The sequence below is a fragment of the Rhea pennata genome, chromosome 12 (assembly GCF_028389875.1).
Source record: "Rhea pennata isolate bPtePen1 chromosome 12, bPtePen1.pri, whole genome shotgun sequence".
NCBI lineage: Eukaryota > Metazoa > Chordata > Aves > Rheiformes > Rheidae > Rhea > Rhea pennata.
In genome coordinates, this window is record NC_084674.1 from 15216385 (window position 1) to 15244026 (window position 27642).

At 36.0% G+C, this 27642-nt stretch overlaps 1 protein-coding gene across 1 annotated transcript in view; it reads left to right on the forward strand.

The window, feature by feature from the left end:
• The window catches only part of ERC2 (ELKS/RAB6-interacting/CAST family member 2), a 368050-nt gene that overhangs the window by 266965 nt on the left and 73443 nt on the right, over window positions 1-27642 (forward strand). The window contains exon 16 of the mRNA XM_062585913.1: window positions 4614-4774. Coding sequence (XP_062441897.1) covers window positions 4614-4774 — 161 coding nt within the window. The remainder of the gene's footprint in view (window positions 1-4613; window positions 4775-27642) is intronic.

Consider the following 27642-nt stretch of genomic DNA (forward strand, 5'->3'; position numbering starts at 1 on the left):
GGAGGTGTTGTATGGCTACCAATACTTGAAAAAGTCAGTAAGGAAATCCAAAACTCTTGTATTTATCCCTAATATTGTTGTTAAAATGAAGTGCCAACCCTTTAAAGATAGTATTACTAACAATATTAATCTTGATTGTTGGAATGTTGCCAGCGCTTCATCATCCTGCAGAAATAAATCATACTTGAACTGAAAAAAACATGTTATTTTCCCTCCCGCTCCTTATTCCCACAAACTGGAGCTGTGTTATGTTAGCATGAGTTGTGCTGAGCCGAATCCAATCTGGAATTAAGAATGCTCCAGGGCATTTTTAATAAACTGTCATTCATTTGAACTCTAACCCTCTGTAATTTACAGAATCTAGTAATGCAGATGTGTACTTCTTCCATATTCATTCCTTTTTTCTTCTCTTATCTTGGTGTGAAAAAGTGCTGATTGGACTTGAAGATGTGAAGCTGCAGAATTAGTTAGAAAGCATTCATTTAAAGTAGACACAAGGCTAAGAAAGAGAATGGTTGTAGTTTGGTTTGCCAGGTTCCTGCCATTCTGAAATGTAAACTTAAATTCAGGTATTGACAGTGTTTAGTCAAATTCTTGACGTGCTGAAGGCAGTTCAGCTTTCTGAAAGTATATATAGAAGAAGGCTTTTATTAGAAAATTCAAAGGATGAAACCATGTCTGCTGTCTTTCAAAAAGGGGGGAAACAGCTAATATACTCATGGCACAGAATACTTACCTAGTAAGAACTTTGTATCTAATGAGAACCTCACAATAAACTCTTCAAAGCATGGGTTCATACTAACTCTTAATACTTAAAATGGTCAGGTTTGTGCATGGAAGCAGTGAGACCGACAGATGCAGCGGGAGGGAAAAGCGCGAGTTTGCAGCTCTCGCCCCGGGCGCCAGCGTCAGCCTGCCCGAGAGGCGTCGCCGCGAGCAGAGCGGCTGCGCGCCGGGCGGCCCGCGAGCGCGCGCTCGGGGAGAGGATGTCTGGGAAAGCGAGCGTAGCATCGCCTGCGCGGTGACTCTGCCTGCACTGACTTCAGCACGTGATGTAATTTGAAATGCTGCCTGGTTTTTAGAACGTGTTACTGATAAGTAATTAATTTGAAAGACATTTGAAAGATAAGTAATTAATTTCAAAGAAATTTGAAAGGAATGGGGCTGGATGAGGTGTCAAGGGGAATAAATATAACCATCAATACGAACTTTACCTTAATCTTTTGTACAATGATATAAAAATTACATAAAGGCGTTCCTTGGCCTTTATTGAATTGATCCTCCAATGCGGGGGTCACTTCAATGTCTCCTGGATGCATGTTCTCCTCTACATACATGGACCCTACATGCACCAAAAGAAGCATTTACTGTAACTCGAAAAGCTAAAATTTTGTACTAATAGCACTGGATTTATCTCCATTCCTTAGAAGAGGACTAAAAGATGTAGTAAAGGAACTTTTATCCTTCATATTTTCTGCCATCATTTAATTCTAATATCAAGGAAGAGAATACATACAATACAGGGATTTGATTTCTGTTTTACACAGCCTTTTTCCCTAAACTTTTATGTCTAGATATCATTACCTTCAATGTTTGAAGTTAATTTTACATTGTAAGGTAAGTACTCCAGTACTTGTAGGTAAGGTGGTTGTGTGTTTAACTTTAGCATTACATACTTAGATTTGATAAAAATATCTTTGATAATAAGATATTTTAAAATCAGTTTCTTTTATAAATGCCTTCCAGTCAAGTTCTGCTGTTGATGTTCTAGGTGTTGGTGAGACAGTTAACTAGGAAAACATACAACTCTTGAACTTAGGTCATACTCAGAAAGTGAAGAAAGAACCAGCTGGCAAATATTATGCTGAAAATGTAAATGAAAGTGTAACTTTCCAGTCTACATATGTTAATGATTTGTGGTTTGAAAAGTTTTTTGTATTTAAATTTTTAAAGATTTTTTTTTCCATGTTGAAACCTGGTCCTTTTGTCTGGTGATAGGTGAGTATTAATATACTTTAACAATTCCACAGCTTTGTTTTCACATTTGTTTAATTCCTTTAAATGCTTTTAAAATGTAGCTAATGTTCTTATATAAGAAATTAGATGAGCGCTCGGTCAGTCAGTCAACAGGCTGGATCCTAAATTCAGCTGAACCTGAAGGAAAGGGAGGAGGACTAAAGATACAGAAGTGGTGCTGTTCTGCCTTATTAGGTCCTCATCTGCCACACAAATCTGCAAGTGAAGAGTGACATGAGAGACTGTCTTGAAGCAAGAGTCTGTATGAATGAATGACTTCACAGTCTTGAATCCTCACTTGTGTTTCCATTAATGTATGCTACCTGGTGTATGCAGTCTGCAGTCTTTATTATATGCTTTTCAGCAGAAACGCTGTGTAATTTTTAAGAAATATAAGGGTGAAATTAAGAAATAGCCCAAGAAAGCAGGGAGAAACATTATATTTGAGAAGTTGAGGCTTGTCCTTGCTGGAGACAGCATAGGTTTGTATTTGTGTGTATTAAAATAGAAGATGAACTATCTGGTGTTATAATAGTATTATAATAGTATTAGTATATTTTTAAAGAAATATGATTTCCTGCTATTACTTTATTTTTTCTGTGATACAAATGCAGATACATTTTTTTTATTATTCATTTCCTTCTACTGTATTTTCTCTTAGCTACTTTTACTGTGAAAGGGCATGAGATAGCCATTTTTCAAAGTCTTTCTATAGCCCTCATCTTTCTTCAGAGTCTGCTTTAGTGGAATCTTGCACCTGCACGGAGTGCAGGGCACAGCTGGCAGTCCTTGCTGTTTCGTTTATACCAATATTACACTGATTTGCCTTTCTGAGTGGAAGAGTAAGAAGGTACTGAGAAGATCAGTACTTTCAGTGTATTGGTAATTCTGATTCTGCTCTGGTGAAATACAACTTAGGTACTAGATGTATCCAACACGTTGCGCTATCTGTTGCCCTTACTAGCGTGTTTATAAAGACTTCAGATGCAGCTGGTGTACAGCAGTAAGTAATCTGTGTATCATTGTCAAACAGTGTGTGCCTCTGCTCACTATAATCTGATAGAGATCATACTATTAATTTGCTTTACTGAACCTGTTAAGTGAGAAGCAAGCAAAGCAATGTGTGTTCAACTTAAAACAAAATTATGTGGTTTATAAACATTGATTGCATGCGAGTAGGATTTAGATAACAGAAGAGGGTAAGCAACAATTAAGCATGAACGTGAGGGAAAGCATCGTACTGTCTTTGTAGATGCACTTATGATATGGCCGCAGTGAATATTGTCAGACTTTGTCACTGCATGAAAGTGCACACTTTTCAATGACTTATGTAACATGAACAATGTGCTATAGAAGAAGCATTTATATTGGATATATTCCAGTTGTTCCTTCTCTCTCCCATTTCATTTTACTTAGACATTCGTTCCAAAATGTTAGCTAATTTATAAAATGTTGATATTTGGACAAAGCAGGTGAGAAAGAAAATATAGGGAGTATAGCATTTATTTTTTAGATCACTGTATCTTCTAAAAATAAATGAATTCTCTGTTGTATACTTGCAGCTTTTAGTATAAACTGTATCATTTGAATGTTTGTGCAAGAATGTGGAAATCACACGGCAGTGTCCTGGTCCACAGAGGCTACTCATGACCCTCTGGTTCTTCAAATGTAGTGATTCACCTCACAAGGAAATTTTGCTGCTACCAGACAGGTGTCATATGGAGTCTTTGTTCTTTTTGTTCTTTAAATAATGTGATACAATATGACAGACACTTTTTTTTACTTCTAAATCATGTTTTATGAAAACATGGAGGTTTTCTGAATTCCTGCAGTAAGCAATTTATCCTAAAGCCAGCTGATATTTACCAATGCCAAGGAAAGATCCGATATCACCCTTATCTTCCTATATTTCATATTTCAGAAATTCTCACAGTTGTCCTGAGGAAAATAATTTGGTTGTTTTCTTAGGACAATAGCAGACAAATCAGTGCAGAAACTTAGGACAATTTAGGGTAGAACGGACAACTGGAGGTCATGCATTTGTCTGCATGGGTATTTGCTCAAAGCAAGCATAACTTCAAAGTCAGAAAACTTCCAGGTTTCCTTTTCAAGATCTGAAAATTCCCAAGCATGGAGAATCTACAGCTTATCTGGACAACTTGGTCTAGCACAGAAGGCTATGTCTGTTTTTGATGAAAATTACTTGGAGTTCATGATCAATTTTATATTAACATATGTATCTATGTCTTCATCTAAACTTTGTGAAATTGCTATCATAATGAGTTACTACCATCCTGTGTTTCAATAATGTAAGTGATGTAAGAAATATTTATCAAATATGGCTGTACGTGGCAGTGGCCCAGCTTAAGTAGCTTTTTGGCAAGCTGTGTCTGTTCTGGTTTGTATAAATGTTGCTCGTTACTACATGGATTCGTGAAAACATGAAGGGTCTTTTAGTAAGTTTGTATTTTAAAAACAATTAAGATAGAAATGAATTTTAACAGCTGTTTACTTAAAATAATTCTGTGGGTTTTTCTCTTGTATTTACCTAAAGACTGACTGAGAACGTGAAGCTTAAAAAGTTCTCTCACTTTTAGGTAGAAGAACTGATGAATGCCTTGGAAAAGACTAGACAAGAGTTAGATTCTACCAAAGCCCGTCTTGCCTCAACACAGCAGTCTTTGGCTGAGAAGGAAGCGCATCTGGCTAACCTAAGAATAGAGCGGAGAAAACAGCTTGAAGAAATTCTAGAAATGAAGTGAGTACATTTATTTCTCTAATATCTAGAAAAATGAAAATTACTTGTTGCAATAAGAGATTTTTCTTTTGGCAAATATTTTTTTTCTACGTGTATACGTTTATATATCCTAAAGTCTGAATTTTAGGACTTCTAATGGTGTAAAATGTAGAAGTGCAAAGGCTTCATTTTAAAAGTAGTCCATAACTGACATGCTGAAAGCTTTCTGAAAGCTGTTCTTTGTTACATGTGAGTAAAATATCGGTGCAGTGTAACTTCCATGGGAAACAGAGGGTCAATGAGAATGCTCTGTTGGAGTTTCAGTGAGTGACAAATGCAAGGAACGAGATTTACCGGCTTTGTATAGATGGTACAAAGTCTGCTGAAATTAATTAGTTTTTTTTTAAAAAACTTATCAGTCATTATTACTATTTATTACTGTTTATAAGCACACAACAGAAAAAAGGAAGATAGGCCTATAATTTAAGTTTAAATTCCCATAATAAATGAAAACATTTGTAGTTATACCATGTTAAAGCTATGAGACAATCTTTGAAATTGGTGTTTGCCAAAATGCGTTAACCGGTTAGGACTTGGCTGGGCTGATAAGTATGTAGTTAACATTCAAAAAAACACTTAAGCTGTATATAACTTCAGGTAAGTTATTGTAAAAGTCTTCACACTTAAAGTAAGAAATAATCAGAAAAATTATTTAATACTTTTACTGTAAATAAGACAACATGGCAAATGAAGATATATGCTTGATATAGTTTTATAAAAGCAGATTTTAAGAATGGCTACTGTGTAATGGAGGTGCAACATTATAAATACTTGTAATGTAAAAAGGAATGTTTCCAATGAAGTCAGAAAAATGGAAGTTCATATGCAAATTGATACTTCGTAGTAGTGAGCCTGTGATTTTATATCGGATAACATTTTATTTAGTTTTCTGATTTTGCTGTATATGCACATATTGATTCAGCTATAATAAATCAGATGGTCAATGGTAGTGCATTTCATGAAGTCATGTGTTTTCGTAGTGCTTTGGTCTATTTCTTTGAGTACATGCTTAGTTTTTGCCCTAACAGTAAGAATGATTCTTTTTTTTTTTCCTATAAGTGATCATAATTTTCACAGTAATACAGTTAAAAAGTACAGTTAAAAAGTGTTCTGTTAGCGTGATTTTTTTGGTTGAGTATGCAGAAAATTCTGGATATTGAAGAGCTGAATAAGGCATGTATTTTCAGTTTGGGAGGTGAGGTTGGCAAAAGCTAGATGAAATTTGATTTTTTTTTCTTCTTTTGATAAAAATATGTTCCATTTTATGAGTGAAAGACAGTAGATTGTTCTGGTGGTGAAAGATCCAGCTATCAAAGGTCCAGGCTAGGAAGATTTGAAAGTTAAAATGAGATATAAAGATATGGAGTTATTTTACTGACAGTAAAAATTACTATTAAAACTGAAATATTTTTGCCTGTTAAATTTTTTCTTTATTTGTGTAGTCATTAGTGTTCCTTCTGTTTCATTTGTAAAAGACTACTTTCTTATGTATTTTTGTTTTACTTTTTGCCTTTGGTTTCTTGATTGCTAATTTGTTAGGCTTGTAAATACATATATTTTTTTCTTCCCTTACCATTTTTTCTGACTTCTATAAAAGCAATTTTCATATACATTTTTCATTTTTAATCCTAAAAGGAGCTCCAATTTGTTTGAAAATCTACAAGTTATAACCTGTGTAACCTAAAATAGTAAACTACTATAAATTATAATGTATGCGTTATAGGGGGATTATGTAGGAGAGGGTTACCTAACCATCTTCCTCTCCTAGGTAGCTTTCCCAGCTATCTAGTGCTGTACGGTTACCTGTAAGAGCCTGATGCTCTAACTTACGTGTATAGAAGAGCCCCACTGAAGTCCTGTGAGCTCAGCTAGTAACTTAGTTGAGATTAGAATTTACTTTAATTAAAAAAAAAAAAGATATACACTATTTTTAATTACATGCTAACTTTTTAATTTCTGGAATACATGTAAAAAAGAGTTCATATTGGAGAAAGAACTTCAAAGTGTAGTCCTATTCTAAAAAAGAGTTTTGGTCACTTGTGTGGTGTTTATGGAGTTAACTAATGTGTTTGAGCGATATCCTAATGGTTTCACAAGTTTATTTGTAACGTTTTGAGCAGAACTTTTGCTTGTGGTAAGTGTGATGGAAATAACTGAGTATGGCTTTCAGACTTCAGGATGGATTTTGGTGATCTAGGAGACACAAAATAGAGTTAATGAATGCAGCAGTATTTAAAACACATAGCAAAATATTACTAAACAGAATAAATAATGAGAATAGTGGCAGAAATTTGCATGATTGTATTTACTTATTGCCTCTTTTTAGTTATTTCTTCTAAAATAACTTCAGTGCTTCATCAAAAAAGCAAACATACTTATTTTTTTCATTTGTGAAAAAAAAGGATTACGTGACTGCTGCTAGAAACAGGAACATCTAAATCAATGTATGTCTTAATTTTAAATTTACTAGATTATTTATTTAATTTAATAGAATATATTAAACAGCGTAAACTAATAGATATATGTGTATCGGTAAATATCTTGTAAAAATAATTCAGAAATTTATTACTGTAATTTAATTTTTGAAATTACTCACTGAAATAAGTGCATGTCAAACAAGCTTTATAAAACTGCTGCATTGCAACAGAATATTGTAAATAGGGCATTAAATTATTTTTTATGAATATGGTGTTCTCAGAAGTAGATTGTAGAAGCTAGCTAAGAGCTAGGCATCTGCTGACAGAATAATGACAATTCTGTGTAGTAGTAATACACTAAAACAGTATTTCTTCATCTGGCTTCTCTCTGATATTTAAAGATAATTTACTAATTCACAATGATGACCCTAACTTCTATTTATCATTTTATTATTTAATGCTTAGTGATTATAGTTTTTGACTGCTGGCTTCCAGTCAAATAGTCATGAACTGTGTGTTTAAGGACATTCAGGATGATTTCCTATGCTTATATAATGTTCAAGTTCCAAACATAACTCTGCGTTCTAGGCCCATCTGGCTGACATTGCCAAGATCCATCTTAATTTACTGACTACAATCAGTTGTCAGTTTTAGATAACTTCTTCAGTGGTCATTACATGTTCCCATATAGAATTGGTTATTTAAAGAAGTTTAGACTGTAAGTGGATGGCATCCTAGACTACTTCATTATCTGGTTCATCTTTTTCAATTGGAAACTGGATCAGTACCTGTTAAAGGAAAGGCAGTTTGATGGAAGGAGATAAGCATCTAGTTATTCTTAACGTGATGCCAACATATGAAAAGACAAGATTTATTTTAAAGAATTCCAGTGTTGAAGTTTGGAGAAGGATTTGCATTTGTGTTTTGCTTTCTAAATATGAGATTTTTCCAAATGGCTACAAATAATATTACCGCATTCTTTCTGGAGGAAATATTTTTTGTTATGGTCATATTATTTTTGCAATACACACACAACTCATACTGACATTAATGGAAGGTTACACGTACGTGTTAACAGCAAAATGCGCCACGTGTTCAAATCCATCATTTTGCCTAATTGTAATGCTTTCTGCTTATTCTCTCTCTGAGCAAAATAAAATCAATGAGCTTATTATTTTTTTAAACCTGCAATAGATTTAAAAGCTATTTCTGTAATGCCTAATGTGACAAAAGTCATGCTGACATTTTAAAAAAAAGTGTATTTATCATCCATAGAAATGTTTGAATTGGCCTGAAATTAGAGATGTCTGGTTAGAAATATGTATCAAGACTCCTTTTTCCAAGAGGTTTTTTTTTGTTTTCTAAGAAGTCCACAAGAAGGAGCAGAGCCCACTGAAAACTTCAGAAAGCTTGCCTAAAAAAGCTTGTTCATTTTGTAATATAATTTGAGGGTAAGAGCAGTTTCTGCTCTGTGATGTGGTGGGGTTTTTTATCAGATTTTTCCGAAGTGCCATATTTGTGGAGCATACTTTCAGACCACAAGGCATCCACAATGCTTTCATGCTGATGTCCTTTCCTATATGGTGGTGACATGCCCACAGCAAAATTAGATAGATAGATAATTGGGCTAGATTTGGGATTTGGGAACAGGGATTGATTGCAATATGTTTTCTTACAGTGACAGTATAAAATTAAGCATCACTTCCTTTGAGACTGCCCATCATTTTTTTCACTGAAAATAATAAATGAATATTGCTTATCTCTGTTTTTCAGTATGTTTATTATTTTAACAGCACCTGTGCATAGTCAAAGATGAAATATTTGTGGGAAGAAAGGGGTAAAATGTTTTTTTCCACCAAACATTCAGTCCTACCAGCTGCCACTTTTTGTGCAAGAGCTTTGCACTTTTACCTCCTGGATTAGTTGACTTGGCAGCTGATCTGCCAAACAGGGAGAAGGCAGCTGCATTTGCCACTAGATGCCAGTCCCAAGTGGCAGATAGTGGTTTGGTGCTATACGTGGCTCAACAAATTCAGTGAAGAGAATGAATAGGTTCAGGGAGCAAGCAGAAAGTTTATCCTGTTGTGGGAAAGAGAACAAGACTTGTCCATTTGTCTGTCCCCGTATCTCCTCCTTTCTTTTAGTGCAGGAGATTTAAGCATGGGTATCCAGAAACGGCTTCAAGTGAAATTTTGAGGAGGTTACAGTGATGAAGAGGCACTTTGAATGAATTCTGGAAGTCAGGGATCACAGCCTATGGGGAGGACTTTGTAAGATGTAAAACTAGAGGGTCACAGTTTGTAGGGAAGACAAAATGTTTTATGGAGTATTAATGGCCGAGGTATAAGGAAGTTTGCTATTCGTCTGGTTTTCCCCAGACACACCCTCTTCTGTCTGCCTATAAATTTTACCTGAGTAGAAGTTGGGGATTTCACATCTGTGTAGCAGCTCAGTAGGAGCTTTAGCTCTGACAAAAGCTGTTGGATGTCCAGAGAACCTAGACATGTTTCCAGCACCTGGACAAATCAGCTCATGTCCTTCCCTTACCTTCTCTTATTACAATTTCTATCCATCACAATCTCAGACTGGCACTTGGGGAGGGGGTGGGAAAGGCACTTAACATATTTTTCTCTGTTTACGTCCCTACTCCACCCCAGGAGGCTCTGTCATCCAAAGGATAGTGGTTTCTTCCTCATCTCTGTGGATACAGCTATGTTCAAACCTGCTTCTGAAGTCTCTGTGTGAGTAGTAAATCCAGTGCATCTGGAACATTTCAGAGTAATTGTGTGTGCAATTCACCTGTTTTGTGCATGCACAGGCCAGAAGCAGGAGACTCACTGACAGGAAAATCCCTGATGAAAATGTAGGAACTCTACTTGCATGTAGTCATTAAGTTAATTTCCTTTTTGTTGGAGTCTTCCATACAGCAGCAAGGATGAGAAAAACATTGTAGCAAGGTAGGAAAAATTGGCAGATGACTTAAGGGTGGAACTACTCTTTGAAACTCACTTTTTAAAACCACTTAAAACTATTGCTTCCCTACAGACAATGTCTGCTTTCTATGTTACAGTTATGGAGCGATTCTCCCTCCTCTCCCTTCCTCCTGCCCCTTCAAAAAGTAGGGCAAAGAGGCAGATAACCCTTTCTCTTGCCTGCACTGGAAACTGAGGTGCTTTATTACAAAGTATGAGCAAAGGTGTTTAGCTTATGGTCCTTTTAAAAATGCTGATATTTTGAAGGATTATTCTAAAAGGAGATATCACCTCCCTTGCAGATAATTCTAGGCTAAAATGTTACTGGATACATGACTTTCAAAGATATTTTTTGGTATGAAATTTAAGCAAATATCTGATATCTGTTGTTAAAGTACTACTTTGGAATTCAAATGCTTTTGAATAATTATTTTAATTTCTCAGGTCTAACTAAATTTTAGCTTGTATCTTGGGAAAGATAGCTGAACAGCTGAACAGATAGCTGAAGGAAACATGGTAGTTTCTCTACCATGTGAATTTTTTAAAATAGGTCAGATAGGTCAGACTATAGGTCTTTTAATAGACCAGATAACAGACTAGTGCATAAATAGATGTAGAGGAAAAATAATTTCTGGAAATAGTTTACCATTTTGCACAATTTTATTAGAGATTCTTCTGGCTTGTTTCAGCTCTAGTAATATATACTCTAAACACATCCTGTTGGTGGATAGCAAGTTGATTGTCTCAAAAATTGTACCATTTCAAATATAGAACACCAGACTGTTTTTTAGTAACCTGTGGACTGCTTCCATTTAATTGTAGGATTCATGCTGAGAGTGTAGAGAGTCATAGCCCAAGTTAAATACAAACAAAACAGCAGGATGTTGATACAACTGTGACTTCCATAGGAAGTAGTTAGAATGGAAATGTGGTCTCCTAACTTGGGTGAAAAGTCTCTTGTGACTGCTTTTGCCCCACAGACCTGTAACACAGCATGCCTTGACTAACATTTTTGACACCAACTTGCAAACACCATAAAGATTAGAGAAACCCAAATGAAGGCTTTGTTCTGTGGAACAGAAGCTTTCTGGAGTTTTTCTTTTGTAAACAATGAAGGGGGACAAAGCAATAAAAATGTTTCTCTCTGAGAACAGGATAAGTGAACTGTTTGCTTGTCAAAGCACTTCACATATTTAAAGATAAATGACTGTCACCAACTTTCTGTGCACTTGAGAGTCTTATACAGATTGAAATAATAGTGTATTTTGATTTTGTTTTATAAAGTATGTGATGTTTGAAATCTCATCAGAATGAGAAGGAAGTGTACCATTTCTTTTCTTCATTTTTATCTTGTTAAAGCACTAAATTACTTTCAAAATATATTTGCACCTTCTTCTATTGAAGGTTGGTGAGAAGAATTTAGTATTTCACTGAAACATGATATGAGATGCTAGATTTTGCCTGTTTTTATGTGGATATCCCAGTAAATGGAGCTGAAGCATCTTCCATGTTTCTGGTCCCCTTTAGACAGCAGGAGAACACACTAGCAACCTCTGAATGTGTTTCCCTCCCAGAGGGAGATGTCTTCTTTTGTAGTATGGAAAGGCAATTGTGCTTTTTATGTCACAAAATTATTCACTGAAAACAAACCAGAAAGAATGATTCAACGTAGTCAACAAGTAACACATAGGTGATCATAACAAAAGTATATACTTTTTTGATCTAGAAAATGGGTCTGGTTTTTGACCCACTTTTTTGTTCATCTCGTAATTATTTTGGTTTAAGCATTGTGTGTTTCTGTGATTAACGTTTTCAGGAAACTATAGAAGTTTAAACTTATGAAGTTTCTGCGAACTGTTCTCTCTAGCAGGAGGCTTTGCTTGTGGCTCTCTATTTGTAAAGAAGGTCCTCCAGGTTCCTGTGACCCATATGGTCTGAGGTATCTGCTAGGCAGGAAGGGATTTGAACTGTAGCTGCATCCCTATATTGTAGTATTACACTTTCCTTGCTGATTGCGTTACCATTAATTCTCTGTCCTCTCTCAATACGAAAACAGAGATACGGAGCTGGAAGTCAGTGCCCCCACAAACATTTTCTGTTGGAAATTCCACAATACCTCTTCGGGTCTGGTGGCAGCATTACTTCCTCTAGTACTTTCCCCAGCACTTGAATGTTAGAGAGATCAAGGGGACACTACAGCTGCTTTCTGAGGAGAGACTTAAAGACTCTTCGTTTTGGAGAAGAGAAAGGTGCTGGGGGGAGGATATGGTTGAAGTTTAGAGAATCACAGAGGCGGGGACAGCGGACAAGCTGCATGCAGAACTATTGTTTGTCAGATCCCTCAGGAAGAGAAATTTCAGGCACTTGTTGAGATTACTCAGTGACCAATTCCAAAGAGATGACAGAAAGCCCTGCTTTACCGAGGGGCTGGTGATCTCCTGGAACTTGCTTCCCCAGAAGGCAGACAGCATCAGTTGGTTCAAAAAGAGGTTGGACAAATTCATGGGCAAGAGGTCCATAAATGGTTACTTTTGCTCTTTGGCTGTTTTTGAACCATGCTCCTAAATTGTATTTTGTCTCTGAAGTATGTGCTATTTCCTCCCACATTGCTCCCTTACCGAAACAAACTGGCTATGCATAGTTAATAATCAGATGTTTTTAAATCTTTTTTTCATGTTCCTGTTATATTAAGTCAACTAATAACTCTGGAAAGATTAAACGTCACACTCTGAATAGCCCTTGGCATATTTTGTTGAACTACAGGAAATAAGTGGATTTACAAGATGATACAAGTGGCAAAATAATTGTTTTAAAGTGTAGGTTGCGAGAATGAAAAATGACAGTTACTTTCTCTAGAGATAGGATTGCTTAGAGGACAGACAGAATTCCCACTGATTCAGGTTTACAGATGCCACAAGCTTCCTCTAGGAGTCTGAGGTGCTGAATCTTCTAATCTTTCTTTGGTAATATAGATCACTTCCATTTACAAGTGGATTTACAATTGAAGAAACAGTTGCAATTTAAAATCATAATATTTACTTCTCATTTTTGCCCCTCCCTTTTTTAAATCATCCTCTTTAAATGAAGATGCACTTCTTGATTGAATTAACAAATGCATTAGGGCTGAATGGGTTTGAAATACACCAGAGTAATCCATGCTATATCTTGATTTGTAGCATTTTAAAATCACATGAAGTAGAATAGTATTCCGAATGCAACGCTGGTGAGAAAGATAACATATAAAAGCAAGAACAGAACAGAAAGATTGCAGTTATGAATTAGTATTCAGTGAAACATCGGCAATGATAAAAGGAAGAGAACTGTAAAAACCTGAAGAATGAAAATCAAAACCTGGACTTTTCCAAAGGAAAGTTATACTTTGAAGTATATTCTGTAAGGAAACTTCACATTTTTATCTCAAGTTAACTGACTGGAGTGTTTGACATGTAAACCTTTAGATAACAAAGAAGCAGCTCATAAGCTTTCTAGTAAAAATTAAATGGTCGCTTTTATTTTCCTGGTTTCCTTTGCGCAACATCATTTTTTTTTCATGTAAGAAAATAAAAGCAACAAAATCATTGTACCAGAAGAACAATACTCTAGAAAAAAACTGTGCTCTGCTAGCACTGATCTTGACAAAACTATATTCTGTTTGTTTTAAGTGCTTTTATTAGCTAAAAAATCAGTAATGGTAAAAGTGATGAAATAGTATGATACATGTTTTGAACTTTAGCCAGCATGGGAATGTGAAGACCTCCATCTCTGATAGTATAGTCAAAAGAACAAGTGGCTCACTAGACAGCAAGGAAGAAGTAGGAGGCTGAAAGGAAAAAAGAAAAAAAAGAGTTAGGCTTCTGTTTCATGATTTTTTTTTTTTAAGCTGACTGAATTACACCCTTGTCTACTGAAACCCTCTTAGTGTAATTCCCATTGGCCTCCGTGACACCTAGGGCAGCGCTGATCAACTGCAGGCTCCCATATTCCTAACCCTCAGCCAACTGAATATGATTCTAGCAGATGTTTCTGCATTTTAGACCTCAAAATATGATGGGTCAGTTTTTCCCTTTTTCCAACTGCAAATCTTGTGTATTTGAGACCTAAGACATTACAATTCAATGGTAGGACTTATGAGCTGAGGATCTGTCCAGTGGGACAATGCTAGACTTAATATGAACTCAGATTTTTGAAACTGGAGAACCAAACAAATTTAGAGGTTTGTGTCATATAAACTATATTACTGGATTATTTTTTAATATTGTCTAATCAGAAATATAAAATGTGCTTAGAAATGTATATGATTTTTTTCTGTTAAGAGGAAAAGGATTTAGAAAGTTAGGAGAGAAGAGAGTCAGAAGCAGCCAGATAGGAACCATTTTCCTAGCGGCAGAAATGAAAGGTTCAACTTGCCTTCCCTGACTTCCCAAGACTCTTAAGTGCTGTGAAGTAAATCCATTGCTCCTCCTCCTCACACTTCCTTTCTCCCCTCTTACCATGAACCCCATAAAACAGGTACTTCTCTGTGTGCTGTGGAAAAATAAATCCTAGTTCCTACTGCTTTATCTCCTCTATGTGGGTTCTTTAGTGTCTAATAAGGTGTAGGATGTGCTTGGAATTTTTCTTCTTACGTCTGAGGCATTTGCATGAGCTCTCCTGTGCGCTTAGTACGGGGTGAGTGCATGGGGCAGCCTTTCTGCCTGTCAGGGCATAGGTAAGATTTATCTTACCTATCTTACTCTCATTTATCTTACTGATGTAATGAAACCTGTATGAATTTATTGTCATGGAAGTCTATCCATCTCTCTTGAAATTGGTCAAAGGATTTCAAAGTTTTTAATGGAGGGGAGCACACTCATACACTGGTCTAAAATCAAGAAAGTAACTTCACACTTGTTGTTCTGGAGTTTTTTTTTTTTTTTTTTTTTTCTCTCCCACTGCACCGGGTATAGCTGTCTTGTTTAGAGTATAAGGACCGTTCAATACTCTTTATTTAAACACTGCCAAGCATAATGGGCTCCTGTCCTCTATGAACCGTTAAGCAACACCATAGTAAACATGCAAAAAAGTGCATGTGTTATGTTATACTGCGTCTACACTATCTAAACAGTATGAGAGTAGAAATTAGTCAGAAAAGAATTCTTCTGTTATTGGTAAAATATGGCATATGGAGTTGTTGTTCAAGGTATTCCCACAGAAATGTGCTGAAACACTGAATTTCTGATGAACAGCACTGAATTTCTGATGAACTTTCTGTGCGGTTTAGTGGAGACTGCCAGGTGATGACTTATGTAATGGCTGGATGCAGTGGGAATTAGGATGAACTCATCCTGATTTTCTCTGATTGTGAACAAGCTTTTAGGTTTCAGAGCACAAAAATCTCACTCTCTATCGTCTTGACCTCTGTGTTTTTTAAAAGGTGATATAGATTAAAAAAAAAAAAAAAAAAGATTTTCGTACCTATCCTTAGTGGTGTTCGTATACACGGCTATTGTGAGTCAGTCATGCAGAACAGTGAAGATTGCCCCTTGTGTCAAGGATAAAACCTTGGCTTGGTTCCTTAGTGTATAGTGGCTTCAACAGCCTGGGTAAACTTTTCAAGACAAAATTGAAACTTAGTAATAACACAAATTTATGTAGAATTATTATTGTTAGTGGAAAATTTTTTCAATTGTTGATAAATAGTACTGCAGCATTTGTAGAGGAGCTTGTCTAATTCTGATGAAAGTATTGTGTTTTGGTAGTTAAAAGTATATCAAAGGATGAAGGTGAAAGACTGCATATGTATGATACTGAATTTCTCAAAAAACACAAAGCTTTAGTTTAGGAACTGTGCAGATACTAAGGGGAACTGTAATTCATTGGCTTACAGTAGAAATTTAAAAACACTTTTTTGTGGTTAGATTCCTCCCAGTTTCTAACCACTCCTGCCTCAAACATATAGTTTATCTTTGTTGTGTTTGACCCTGACCAAAATTAGTCTACAAAGGCCTCTGAGAATCACCCTATTGCTAAAACCAATGTAATCTATAGGGTTTCTTCTTTTTTGCTTCCCACCTAACTCATCTTGCATCATTTCAAAGGCTAACTTACATGGCTCTCGTCTGCTATTTAGGAGGACAGATGTAGATTGGTTTAACAGAGAGACAATCATTAAATTTACCATCTTGTTCTTTTGCTTTTGAAGCCCCCCCCGAGCTATCTTTATGGTTAGGAAGCAGAGATAGGTTCTTAGGGGAATACACCTGAGGTAGGTTTTATAAGACAGCTAAAATAATTTGTCACCTCTGTGGAATACAGAAACAAAACTAGCCTAGATAGTTACAAATCCTTATATTATGTGGGTCGTGAATTTGAGTTATTGAACTAAATCTGAGTGCCACTTAAATCTATGTCTGTGAGAATGTAATTTTACTTTTATATTCTTGGGCTTGGAAGAGTTGTGGAGAAACTCAGTCAGAGTGAGCCTAGGACATGTTTGCATCAGGCGCTGAGCAGCCCTGGGGAGATTTCGTGACAGTTTGGTATCTTATGGCCTGCTGTCATGAAGACTGGCTGGGAAGGAGTCATGCAGTTAGTATGAAGAGGCAGCTCCAAAATACGTGATTTTCTCGTTATATTTAGAGAATTTACTGTGTTGTATAACTTTTTTTTTTTTTTTTTTTTTTTTTTTTTTAAACTGGACAACCTGATCCAGGCCTTTTATAACTATTTTTGAGAAACTTTTCTGTGTAGTCTGTAAACACAAGGTAAGTAGTTATTTTCATGTCTGTGGAGGTTTAGAGCAGCAGCTGGTGCTGGAACTATTGTGAGATTCAGTAGCGTAAAAGCAGATGTTGATTACATAACACCTAAAGAATACGAGCCCTAGAAGTGTGCTAGATCTTCATCTGACATCCAGCAACCTAATACCCTTTTAACAGAGCAGAAAATACTCTGGCATTCATGAGCTTAAAGAAAAGACTTTTTACCTTTTCAAAAATATTTAAACTTTCAGTGTGCGTGAAAGACACTTGACTGCTTTCCAGGTTTGTTTTGCAACCCTTCCCCACTCCCCCCGCTGATATATTTTGTCAAAAAGCACAGCTGAAATAAAGCTGGTGAAACAAAACCAGTTTCCATTATGTTTCTTGTGGCAAATCAGTGCGCTGGCTGTGCATAGGCATCTCCCACCCAGCCACCCACTGGTGCTCCTCCCATCACGTCCCCTCTGAAAAAACAATAATAAAAGGATCCAGTCGGGATGGAAATTGCCTACAGTCTTTTCGCAGTTGTATTAAGAAACACAGCTTATATTTTTTCCTCTCTTAGAAAGATCTCCCTTCAGCACTTCGATATAGTGATGTTATGTTTAGTCTAATGTAAGTTTTTGTTAGTCTCTAACCTGGAAAAGAATCTAATTAACAGATGAATTTAGGAAATCCCTACTGTAATTTGGCAACTAAATGAATGGGGGATATCAGTCTATGACAAGCAACTTCCACTTAAAGCTAATGTAACTATTACCTCATTAAAAGTGCAACATTACACTCTTCAAATAAAAGCTTTATTGAATTCAAAATATGTATTTGACAAAGGACTAGCTGAACTTGCAGTCGGCCTTGTGAAATTATGCGGCCTTTATTGATACTGACTAGCTTTATAAATGTTTATCTTAATTATGTTTTATTGTGATTAAAAAGATTGCAGATCCTCTGCCATTTCTGTAAAGTGAGCGGTTGGGGCTTTTTTTTTTTTTTTTTTTTTCCTTTTTTTTTTCTTTTTTTTGTTAAAGCCGGGGGTAGGGTATGAAGAGTAGTCCAGTGCCAGAGAGGAGGCCCCTCGCAGGCCATATGAATCCACTTACATGTAAATTGCTTGTCTCTATGAATTAAGGTGAAGGTTATGAAAGAACTGCATTTCTGTGTTTACTGTAGGATTTTTGACAGTCTCTTTCCTCTTTCAAGTAAATTTGGCTTAAGTCCATAGTCAGTACAGTTTTAAGTAAACTCCTCTTTTGTTACATTAACAAGGTTATAACATCACTGAGGCAGATTTCCAGCTGCAGGAATTGAGGCCTGAGCATGCAGACAGAGGGGATAATTAAAACCTTAGGGTGGGTGAGTTAAACTATCAAGTAAAATTGGATAAAAGGCTAATTGTCCATAGCAACATAATACATGTTTCTAAATACCTGTGAAATAAAGATAAATATTTGTGGTCTTTTAATTCCTTTTTGAACATACAGATTCAGATTAAATTTTAGGGCATAACAAAAATCAGCTGGAAGTGAAAAGAAATGCAAGGACTTCCTAAATTTCACAGAAATTGTCATATTTTAGTTATGAGTTGAAAAATACAAAGTAACATTGAAGACTTTGGTGATTTCCCAACCTGCTCCTTTACAAAACAGGAAGCATTTTCATGTAGGAAGTATGAGCGCCAACGTGCGATACAGCATATCAGAATGGACTGGTTGGTGCTTCGTCAAAATTTGTCATCTCTCTCTTTTTTTCTCCTTCTTTTTTCATTAGTAGGAGTGGAGTTACATACCTTTGGTGACCTTCTAGAAGATGACATAAAGCCAGGCAAGATGATACATTACCACAAAGTTAAAAAAACAAAATGGGTTGTAATGGCAGCTTGTACTGAACTAAATGAATTGTGAAGGCCCATTTGTTATTCATTAGGAGAAGCAGAGCAGATTACTGTTCTGCCTTCATAGGGAGCCTGTAAACTTAAGGTCATTTTACACTAGTACCCTTGTGGCATGGACAGCATTTAATACATTTTTAACAGCTTTTACATTTCCATAGTTTGCAGCAGTGCTGGTTGAATCATTTCTGTAATGAAGGTGTTTTAACGTAGTTTAGAGTTACTTTGGGGAAAAAAACAGGAAAAAAATAGATGTAACTGGGTTGATGAAGTGACTTTATATACTAAAGGGCTAAGCATGCAGAACCTTCTGCTATAAAGTAATGCATGCTGATTCCCACTGCTAGAGAAGCACATCCCTGGGGAACTGTGGGGTTTTTTTTCTTTTTTTCTTTTTTCTTTCTCTTTTTTCTTTTTCCTTTTTTTTTTAACCTAAATAGAACTTTAGTTGTTTTCCATGGCTCATTCTTTGGGGAAGGAAGGTCTGAGGATATAAATTTAAGAAAGCTTTGTTTTAGTTATTTCTGAGTTGCTTAGGAAGCTGATGGAGAACATTCAGCATTTTGGCATAATTTGGGGAAGTGTACATACTCACTGTCTATTATAACCGCTGATGTGGGCATCTGAGGAATCCAGTGTAAAATGAACTTGGAATGGAGGGTAGAGTTTTGCTGATCAGAATAAAGGTTGATTATTTCAGTACTTCTCAAATGATTCAGTGGTGCTGTGGAAAGTCAAAGCAGAAAGGTAGGTACTAATATAAAACAATCTGAGAACAATTTGTTCAAAAGTGTTGAACAAATCTGAAAAAAATCTATTTGCTTGAAGTATGATTTATAACTCTAAACAAAGAAATAATAACTCCAGGTAAAGGGGGTAATCGTTTCAGAGGCTCACATTTTATTGCAGACTACAGTCTTTCCTTTTCTACCTTTTGGATTATGTTGTGAGCTTAGCTGTTCAAATTCATGTTATAGTGAATTTATTTTTGGACAGTGGTTCAAAGTTTGTCTGCAAATAAACTTAATTATAAAAATGCTAATTTAAATGTATGCTGGTACTTCTTCCAATAGCCAACGCACTCCTAGTTTCTTTCTTCTTGCTTAGATTAACAGCATTCGTTTTTCTATTGATTTACTGTTTTGTGAGAATAAATTTTTGACAACATGCATGTAGACTGACAACCAGTATATGAAAAATAAAAAGATAATTAATTCTTTTAAAGCAGAAGTATTTTTATCTGAGATTTTGAACAATATGTATTCTAAAGCTAAAGGACTATGTATCTTTAGAAAATAGTGAACTTGCTTTCATTTTATATCAGAAAGAAAGTAGAATCTGAGAAACTGTATGAACTCTAAAATCTTGTTGCTATTTGGACTAATCTTTATTATTTCAATAAAATTAGATTCTTTTAATATAAGTTTTAAATGCTGAGTTGCACTGGTGTTACTGACTTTTCCCCTAACAGAAATATTTGTCTTCTTTTACCTTTGCACTAGCTTCATGTGGTTGTTTCTGGTTTGTGAACTACAGCTGTTTTAATGAAAAGTATTTTAATCTAAGTCTTTAAAAGTTCTTCAAATGTGAAAACGTAGACTGTCCATAATTTATTTCAATAGTGGTTTTGTTTGGTCAGAAAATGGCTTTTGTTATTTTAGATTTATGAATATGAAGTTGAGGATTGTAATCAGCCCATGTCAAAGCAATAACCTAAGAAAGGCATAGTGCCACAACTTGCATTTGTAAAACACACTAATGTGAAAATAAAGAATTCTGAAAGGCCTTGTTCACTCACCGGGGTAACTCTGAAGAGGGGTACAGTATAGATTTCTTTATTTTCCCCCAAACTAAATACATGCTTGAAACATGTTGATAATACCTTTAGATTACCTTACAACTTTTTTTTTTTAATTGTAAGTCATAAATGTAAATCATAAGTGTAAAAGTACATGCTAGTAAGAGCTAGCAAGAGGAAGAGGAAGAGGAGAGCTCCAGTACTGGGGCTGCATTGTTTTTAAAATCAGACTAAGTAACCGAGGCACTTTAAAGTGTATGCCCTTGACTCTCTAACCGGGCCGTCTCCCCAGCTCCGAGGCTATTCCTGCTGCAGTTCAGAATCAAACACCCTTTGGGTTGCCATAGTTTGGGCATGTTGTTACTGTTTTAAAACAGATTTTGAAGCAGCTGTGAGTAATCAAAACATGGGGTGGTCAGAACAATTCAGATGTGCCACCAAAATGTTCTCTACATGCATGAAGGTAGGAGGGTCACTATGACAGTGTGATGCCAGTTGAGGCTTTCTTTCTCTTTTTACTCTTTCTGAGCAATTTCTGCTGCTGTGAAGTGATGCATCTAGTCAAATATTTTGATTCAGGCAAGAGCTTCAGAAAGCAAATAGTTAAAAATCAAATCTCTTGAACTTACAGATATGAAAAATTAGTTTAAACTAATTTTCCTTTAAACACTAGTATCTTTTGAATTACTAGGTCACTACTTACTCTATTTACAAAATTATTATGTCTTTTTCCAGTAGCAAACAATGTGTAGTATCATCTGCAATAGTGTTCTATCTTCAGACGAACCTTTTTTTTTTTTTTTTTTTGGTTTTACCATATAGATATGTCAAAATTACTGATATGTCCAATGAGGTGGAACTTTAGGACTGCGGTATATTTATTTTTATAACATCATATATGTCCAAGTATGCACAGGTGTTGTAATTGAGACTGGAATTTTTGGAGTACCAGAGTCCTTGGAATTTAGTGTCTCAAAGTCAGTCTTTTGTGTGGAAATACCACAAGGTAATTGTAGTTCTGAATCATATTTACTGGTATACTCTGGCAACAAATATCAGGAGCTTGTTTGTTCTGGTCTGACTCCTTTCTTAGGGTTTATTTTAAAAATTAATTTAAAACCCAGTGTCTCCATTTTAATGCATCATGTCTCTTAGAACAAACCTTTACAGGAATCTTTTGAAGACAAAAGTCTCTTCTGTGGGATATCGTCATTAATATTAGCTCTCAGTTCAGATGCTACATCCACTGAGATAGAGCGAATTTTGACCTGCCTTTTTCATAAAATTCCTAGTAGGATTCAGATGCTTAGGCTAGTTCTTTTGAGCAGTTAAGCATCACACAGCAAACTCTGTATGAGTTACAATAAAAAATGGGAAATCAGGGAATAGGACCCTTGATTTTCTTCTCCTCTGGGAAAACATTATCTCTCAGTCCATAATAATGACTACTGAATGAACTATAGATACTATGAGGAGAAAAATCTTTTCAATAAGGGATGTTCTGATTAACATGCTATTATATCTAGAACCCATTCATACCTCAAAAAAAAGAATGAATGTTTACTAAAATTAAACATTAAATTTGTATCAGCTGATCTTGTGTAATTTTTGTGTATTCCTCTATGATTAGTATAGCAAAAGAATTTGCTTGTAGACGTGTTCGTAAACCACTGATTTTTTAGCCTGTTTCACAGAGTTGTGAATGTATGTGTGCTTCTTTGGCAGAAATGTGATTACTAACTCAGTCCACAGATGGACATGTAATTTTTCGTATGTAGGAGACACGGAAGTCCAGTTTTATAAGAAATAACTTCTCCCCTTCTCTGCTGCATTTTCTTTAAAGTATCTGGATTTTGAGGCAGTATGAACATATCTATGGCTGCCTAATTTCTTGGGTCCTACATGAGTCAGCTCTGTGATAGATCTTTATGGATCCAGGCAGGTAGGCAATTTTATTTAGCATTAATAAGAAAGTGGCTCAGTTTGCAGCGGTACGGAAAAATATATAGTGAGGGAGACCCAGAAGAAGACAGGATTTATGAGAACCTGCTGATGGTTAAAGCTTTGCAATATGGCTACTTCCATCCAGGCTAGATGAATCTACATGCTCAAACTTCTGTGATATTAACACAATTTAACTAAATAGATGTTGAGTATTATTGAAAATAAATTGAAGATATTATTGAAAGGATAGTTAAATAGTAGTCCATGGACAAAATCTTGTGGTAGATCTTTTCCTTTATGTCATTTTGGCATCATAAAGGAAGCAGGAGGTTTCCTTAAAGAGGATATTTAGAAAACACCCTGATTTGGAGAATCCTGTGTTGTTGTAGATCTGGCAAAACTATGAGAGGAATAAAGCCTCCTTCAGTAATGTTCCTTCAGATGGTTAACCCTCACAGCAATCAGAACAGTGACAGAATAAATGAACATCTGTGTACCACCACAAAAAAGATTCACATAGGTACTTGTCATCTTGTCTCACTAAGGAAAGAATTAATTTCTGTACCAAGTGGTTCTTTTGGACATTGACCACTGTGCTTTAAGCATCACTGAATATTGTAACAACATATTTCTTAGGTGGGAAGAATAGTAATGTTTGTACACATAAGTACTTTTAAAGCAGAAATTCATCTGCAAGCAAATGTTAATGCAAACAGAATATATTTGATATGATCTGATCCCAACTCTGCTATATCACTTTTTACTAAATCAGGTGAACCACAAAGCAGTCGCCTTGGGGGTCTTATAAACAGGCAGGCATGGGTAAAGTACAGTGTATTAGTAGTCTTTTGTTTGCATAGGCAAACAAAAAATATATAGCTGCTCAAACATAAGGGTGAGGAATAGCTGATTCTACTCTGCTGCTTGCCAGCTCTGTTAGATGCTTGAGAAAACTGCAGTGGTTCCTTACGGGAATTGATTCAGTAGTGGGACAGGATCAGAGCTTAAATGAGCTGTATGGTACTGTACTGCATGTTACTTCTGAAATTGTAAGGTGCCACACCTGCTATCCAGAGCGTTACTAACAATCCAACGTCAGTTATTGTAGCCAGCTCAAGTCTAGCAAACACAAATAAGACATTAAAGGAATAGGTAATATGCTTTGCACTTTTGGATGAAGATGCATAAGAGGGCTAAGTTTTGGCAAAGCAAAAGGAAATATTCTCTTGTACAGAACACAACATCTGTTTCTGAATGCTGGAGCAAGCTATTCTTACTTCCATGGGAATATCAGAGATGTAATCTATGAAATTATAAGGCAACAGAGGATGTATTCCAATCCGAGATTTTTGCCTGTATGCCTGGCTCCCGTAGAGTCGCAGTTCTAACAATTGGGGGTTACCGAAGCATGTTTTCCTAAGGAAAATACTAGAGGTTCTGACTGTGGTCACTAACCATCGTGTCAGTAACATACGGTGAATACGTATGTGGTCAATAACTGTTAAATTCAAATTTCTAGTCTCTTTGTCCTCACTAGCGGAAATGAAAGATTGATCTTCAACTAGATTATAAGTAGATTTTAGATCTCAACAAACAAACTGACAGATTTCAGTGGAGAAAAGCTTCTGGTTAAATGAAGTGACCTGCAAGGAGTAATAGTCATGTCTTAGTTGGGCAGAGACAGATGTGCACATGAATAACAAAATTCATAGCAGGCATCCTTAAAGGGCTGGTTAATCTGCCAGTAGAGAGTCTGTCTCTTTTCTACCCACTAATACATCAGCTCATAAAAAATACAAATAAGTCCAATAGCAGCAAGACCCTTAAGATCTGCTTCCTCATTAGTGAAACTTCAGAAAAGCATTTCATATGGCTCCATATCTTTTTCTACTTTTTAAGAAAAGTTGTTAGCAGGAATGTGTAATCTGAGCTCTCAAGAGGAAAAAAAAAAAAGTGGAATAGAAGGAAGAATCCATCCTGGATTACTTTGATAAATAGAATATTTAACTATTTTAATGGTGAAAAGTACATCAAGAAGCTTATATAAAAGTGTTTTATATGGTAGAAAGAATTACCGTGTGTGATTTTTGATGACATTGCAGCCTGTCAATTGCAGCAGTGCTAGTAGACTGCAGGAGACACTCTGTTCGTTCCAAGCTGTTAAGGGTTTAGTAACAGATTTTCTTGTTTTGTACAATTGGGCCAAACTAAGAAAAAATGATCCAAGAATGGGCTTTGCTGAAAGTACAGGAAGAGTTAATGCAATGTATATTGTGTGAGTAGTGTTGAAAGATAAATGAAGTTGCAGATTTGGTGGCGGGGAAAATGCCTTTTTCAGAAGCTGAAAATTGCAAGACACAGTAGAATGAACAGAAAAAAAAAATAGCCTTAGAAAGATTCTGTTTCATGTAGTTGTGGAAGGTCCAAAAAGAAATGAGATGGACGGCTGGAAAAAGGAGAGGAGGTTACTGGACCTACACTAGGTATTATTCACTTGTGACGATAATTTTAGAATTGTTCTTTGAAGGTTTTGTTTAAGGAGTGCAGCAGTCTAGCACGGAGAAAACAGAGGATGTAAACAACTTTGCCTGTCTCCCTGAAATTGCTCACTGGAGGCTAGGAGCTTGCCTCAAGCACTCTCTCACAATTTACCTTCTTTGACCTGGATAAGCTGCCTAACATACAGCAATTATCTCAAAGCCATTTGTATTTTGGAAACATATGGCTAGTTGTATGAGCCACTTTTTTTTAGAAGTTGGAATAAAAATAACCTATGTGATAGGTTAGGGTGATCTTACTCCAGTCCGACATCTTTAGGATTTCTAATCCACATCTGGCTTTAGGAGAAAGGCCCTCTATGCATGAAAGATCCAGACAGCAGTAGGAGGAAAAAAAAAAGGGGCAGCAGTGCACTTTTGAAGTTATTGCAGTGATGTACTGGCTTGTAAACCTGCGTGCTCCGCCTCAGAAGTCTGCACGTAAAGGCTTGCTTGGCCAGTTTGTCCTGGGTTTCTCGCTGCATCTGCAGCTGTATGTGCACACACACAGGCACACGCTCCCATGCAGCTTGTATTTGTTTGTCAAGATGACATGAAAGATCCTTTAACCCTCTTCCGCTGCCTAGTAGGTTCAGGAAATACTGCTTTTAAATATTGATCTGGAGGAGTCAGGAAAATCACCTACTCTCAAAATCAAAGGCTTTCCATATTAAGAATATTTTTCACTAGCATCCTAATGTGAGTTTATACTCAGATTATATTTAAGTATTTCCTAGAGGTCTGTAATTACCAGTTGACTGGCCCATTCCACAGAGACACAGTGCCAAGAGATTTTGAACACTTCCTCCTGCCCAGACCACAGAGACTGAGGAATGTGTTAGCTGTTTAGGATGAAAGAAGTTGTTTAATTCCAGAAAACATTAGTTAACATCATGTGTAGAATTATTTAAATTATTCCTATTCAAGGGATAAAAGTATTTGTGTTTCCTTACCTGCCTTCTCTACACAACAACTTTGCTAGCTGCTGGTTTCATCCAGAGTTTGTTTATGCTCGACACAGTGGGGATGGCCTGCACTTTCTCATTCATCTGCTGTATTTGCATAACCTTGCAGAGTTAATAACTGCCATTCTGACAAATTAAGCTGGTTTCCTATGCCTTTAATGGATTAAGCCCTCTTGGACAAGTTATACCTTATTTTAATCCATGGATAGTATTTGTTAAGTGTTGTAAATAATACACTCATTCATTTTATCCTATTGACATTTGACTTATACGCTGAAAAAACATATATATATATATAAAGAATACTTAACAAATATGGAATGAACCATGTTCTGTAAGAGACTACAAAGGTCAGCTATATTTAGTAGAAGAAAAAATACATTGCATGATACTTGGTCAAATATTTGAAAACATTTGGCAGTGAAAGCTTTTAAAATTTTTAATTACCTAATAGTAGGATTTTACCAGTTCCTGATTTCTCTCATGATTTTTTAAAAACCTGTAATTTGTACATACTGTACTCCAATTGTTGAGTCATTGTGTGTGATATGTGTGATAAATGAACTCCATGACAGCTGCAAAATAATAATGGAGTTGTAAATATGTATTTAGAGGCAAAAAATCTGGATTGAAAATATATGCTAATGTTATAAATGCCTGAAAAGTCATGATTTGAAACTAAGGTCATATTTAAAAATAATAATCTGTGGGCACTGAACAGCATTGAATCTGCAGCAGCATCACCTATTTATTTATAAAGTAATATTTTAATGATTTGTAAAGGAGCCATAATGACATATTCCTGAAGTGTTCCGGTATAGTAAAGAGGTACTGTTCCTGCAGTTTTTACTCTTTACAGATAAATAGAGGTTTGCTACTCCTCCTTTTCATACAAATGAAGATTTTTACTGAACGAAGTTTTTGAAGTTCTTGAAGTTTGAACATGAGCATTGAACAACACATTCACTGCGGATTACTTCAGCCTGTAGACTTTGAGATTCCTTAAATGAATATGGATTGGAGGTTTAAATTGCCTTTGGTCATAGCACAGAATTCAGCAGGAGAGCACCTGGTGCGCCAATAGGAGGCCTAAGTGGCCCAATGCGGAGTGTGGCAGGAGTGGTGGGATATATCTAGGCAGTCACAGCTGACAGAGTTTGTGTGGAGGAGCCTCTGGCTCCACCACAGAAAGTCCTGGCATGTGGCATATGCTGCTTGTGCACCTGGGATTTGAGAGGGCAAATCTGCATCTCTGACCATTTCATTGACACTTATTTAGATAAATGAGCCTTCTAATTCCAAGAAGTAGATATATACTATATATGCTGTGTATGTAGCATATATGGTGCTTGTGCCAGAACTGCTTTGTTACTCGATTGTAGCGTTTGGTCATACAGTATAGCGAAGCAGGGAGGAAGTGAACTGTTCCTGGCTATCAGACCTTTATTCAATTCAGCAGACCACACATACACTACACTATGATTTTTTTTGTAACATGTCAGATCTCTGGCAGTGTTCCTAAATTCTGTATATTTTATGTGCACAAGCTTACGAGTTACTTCTTTCTT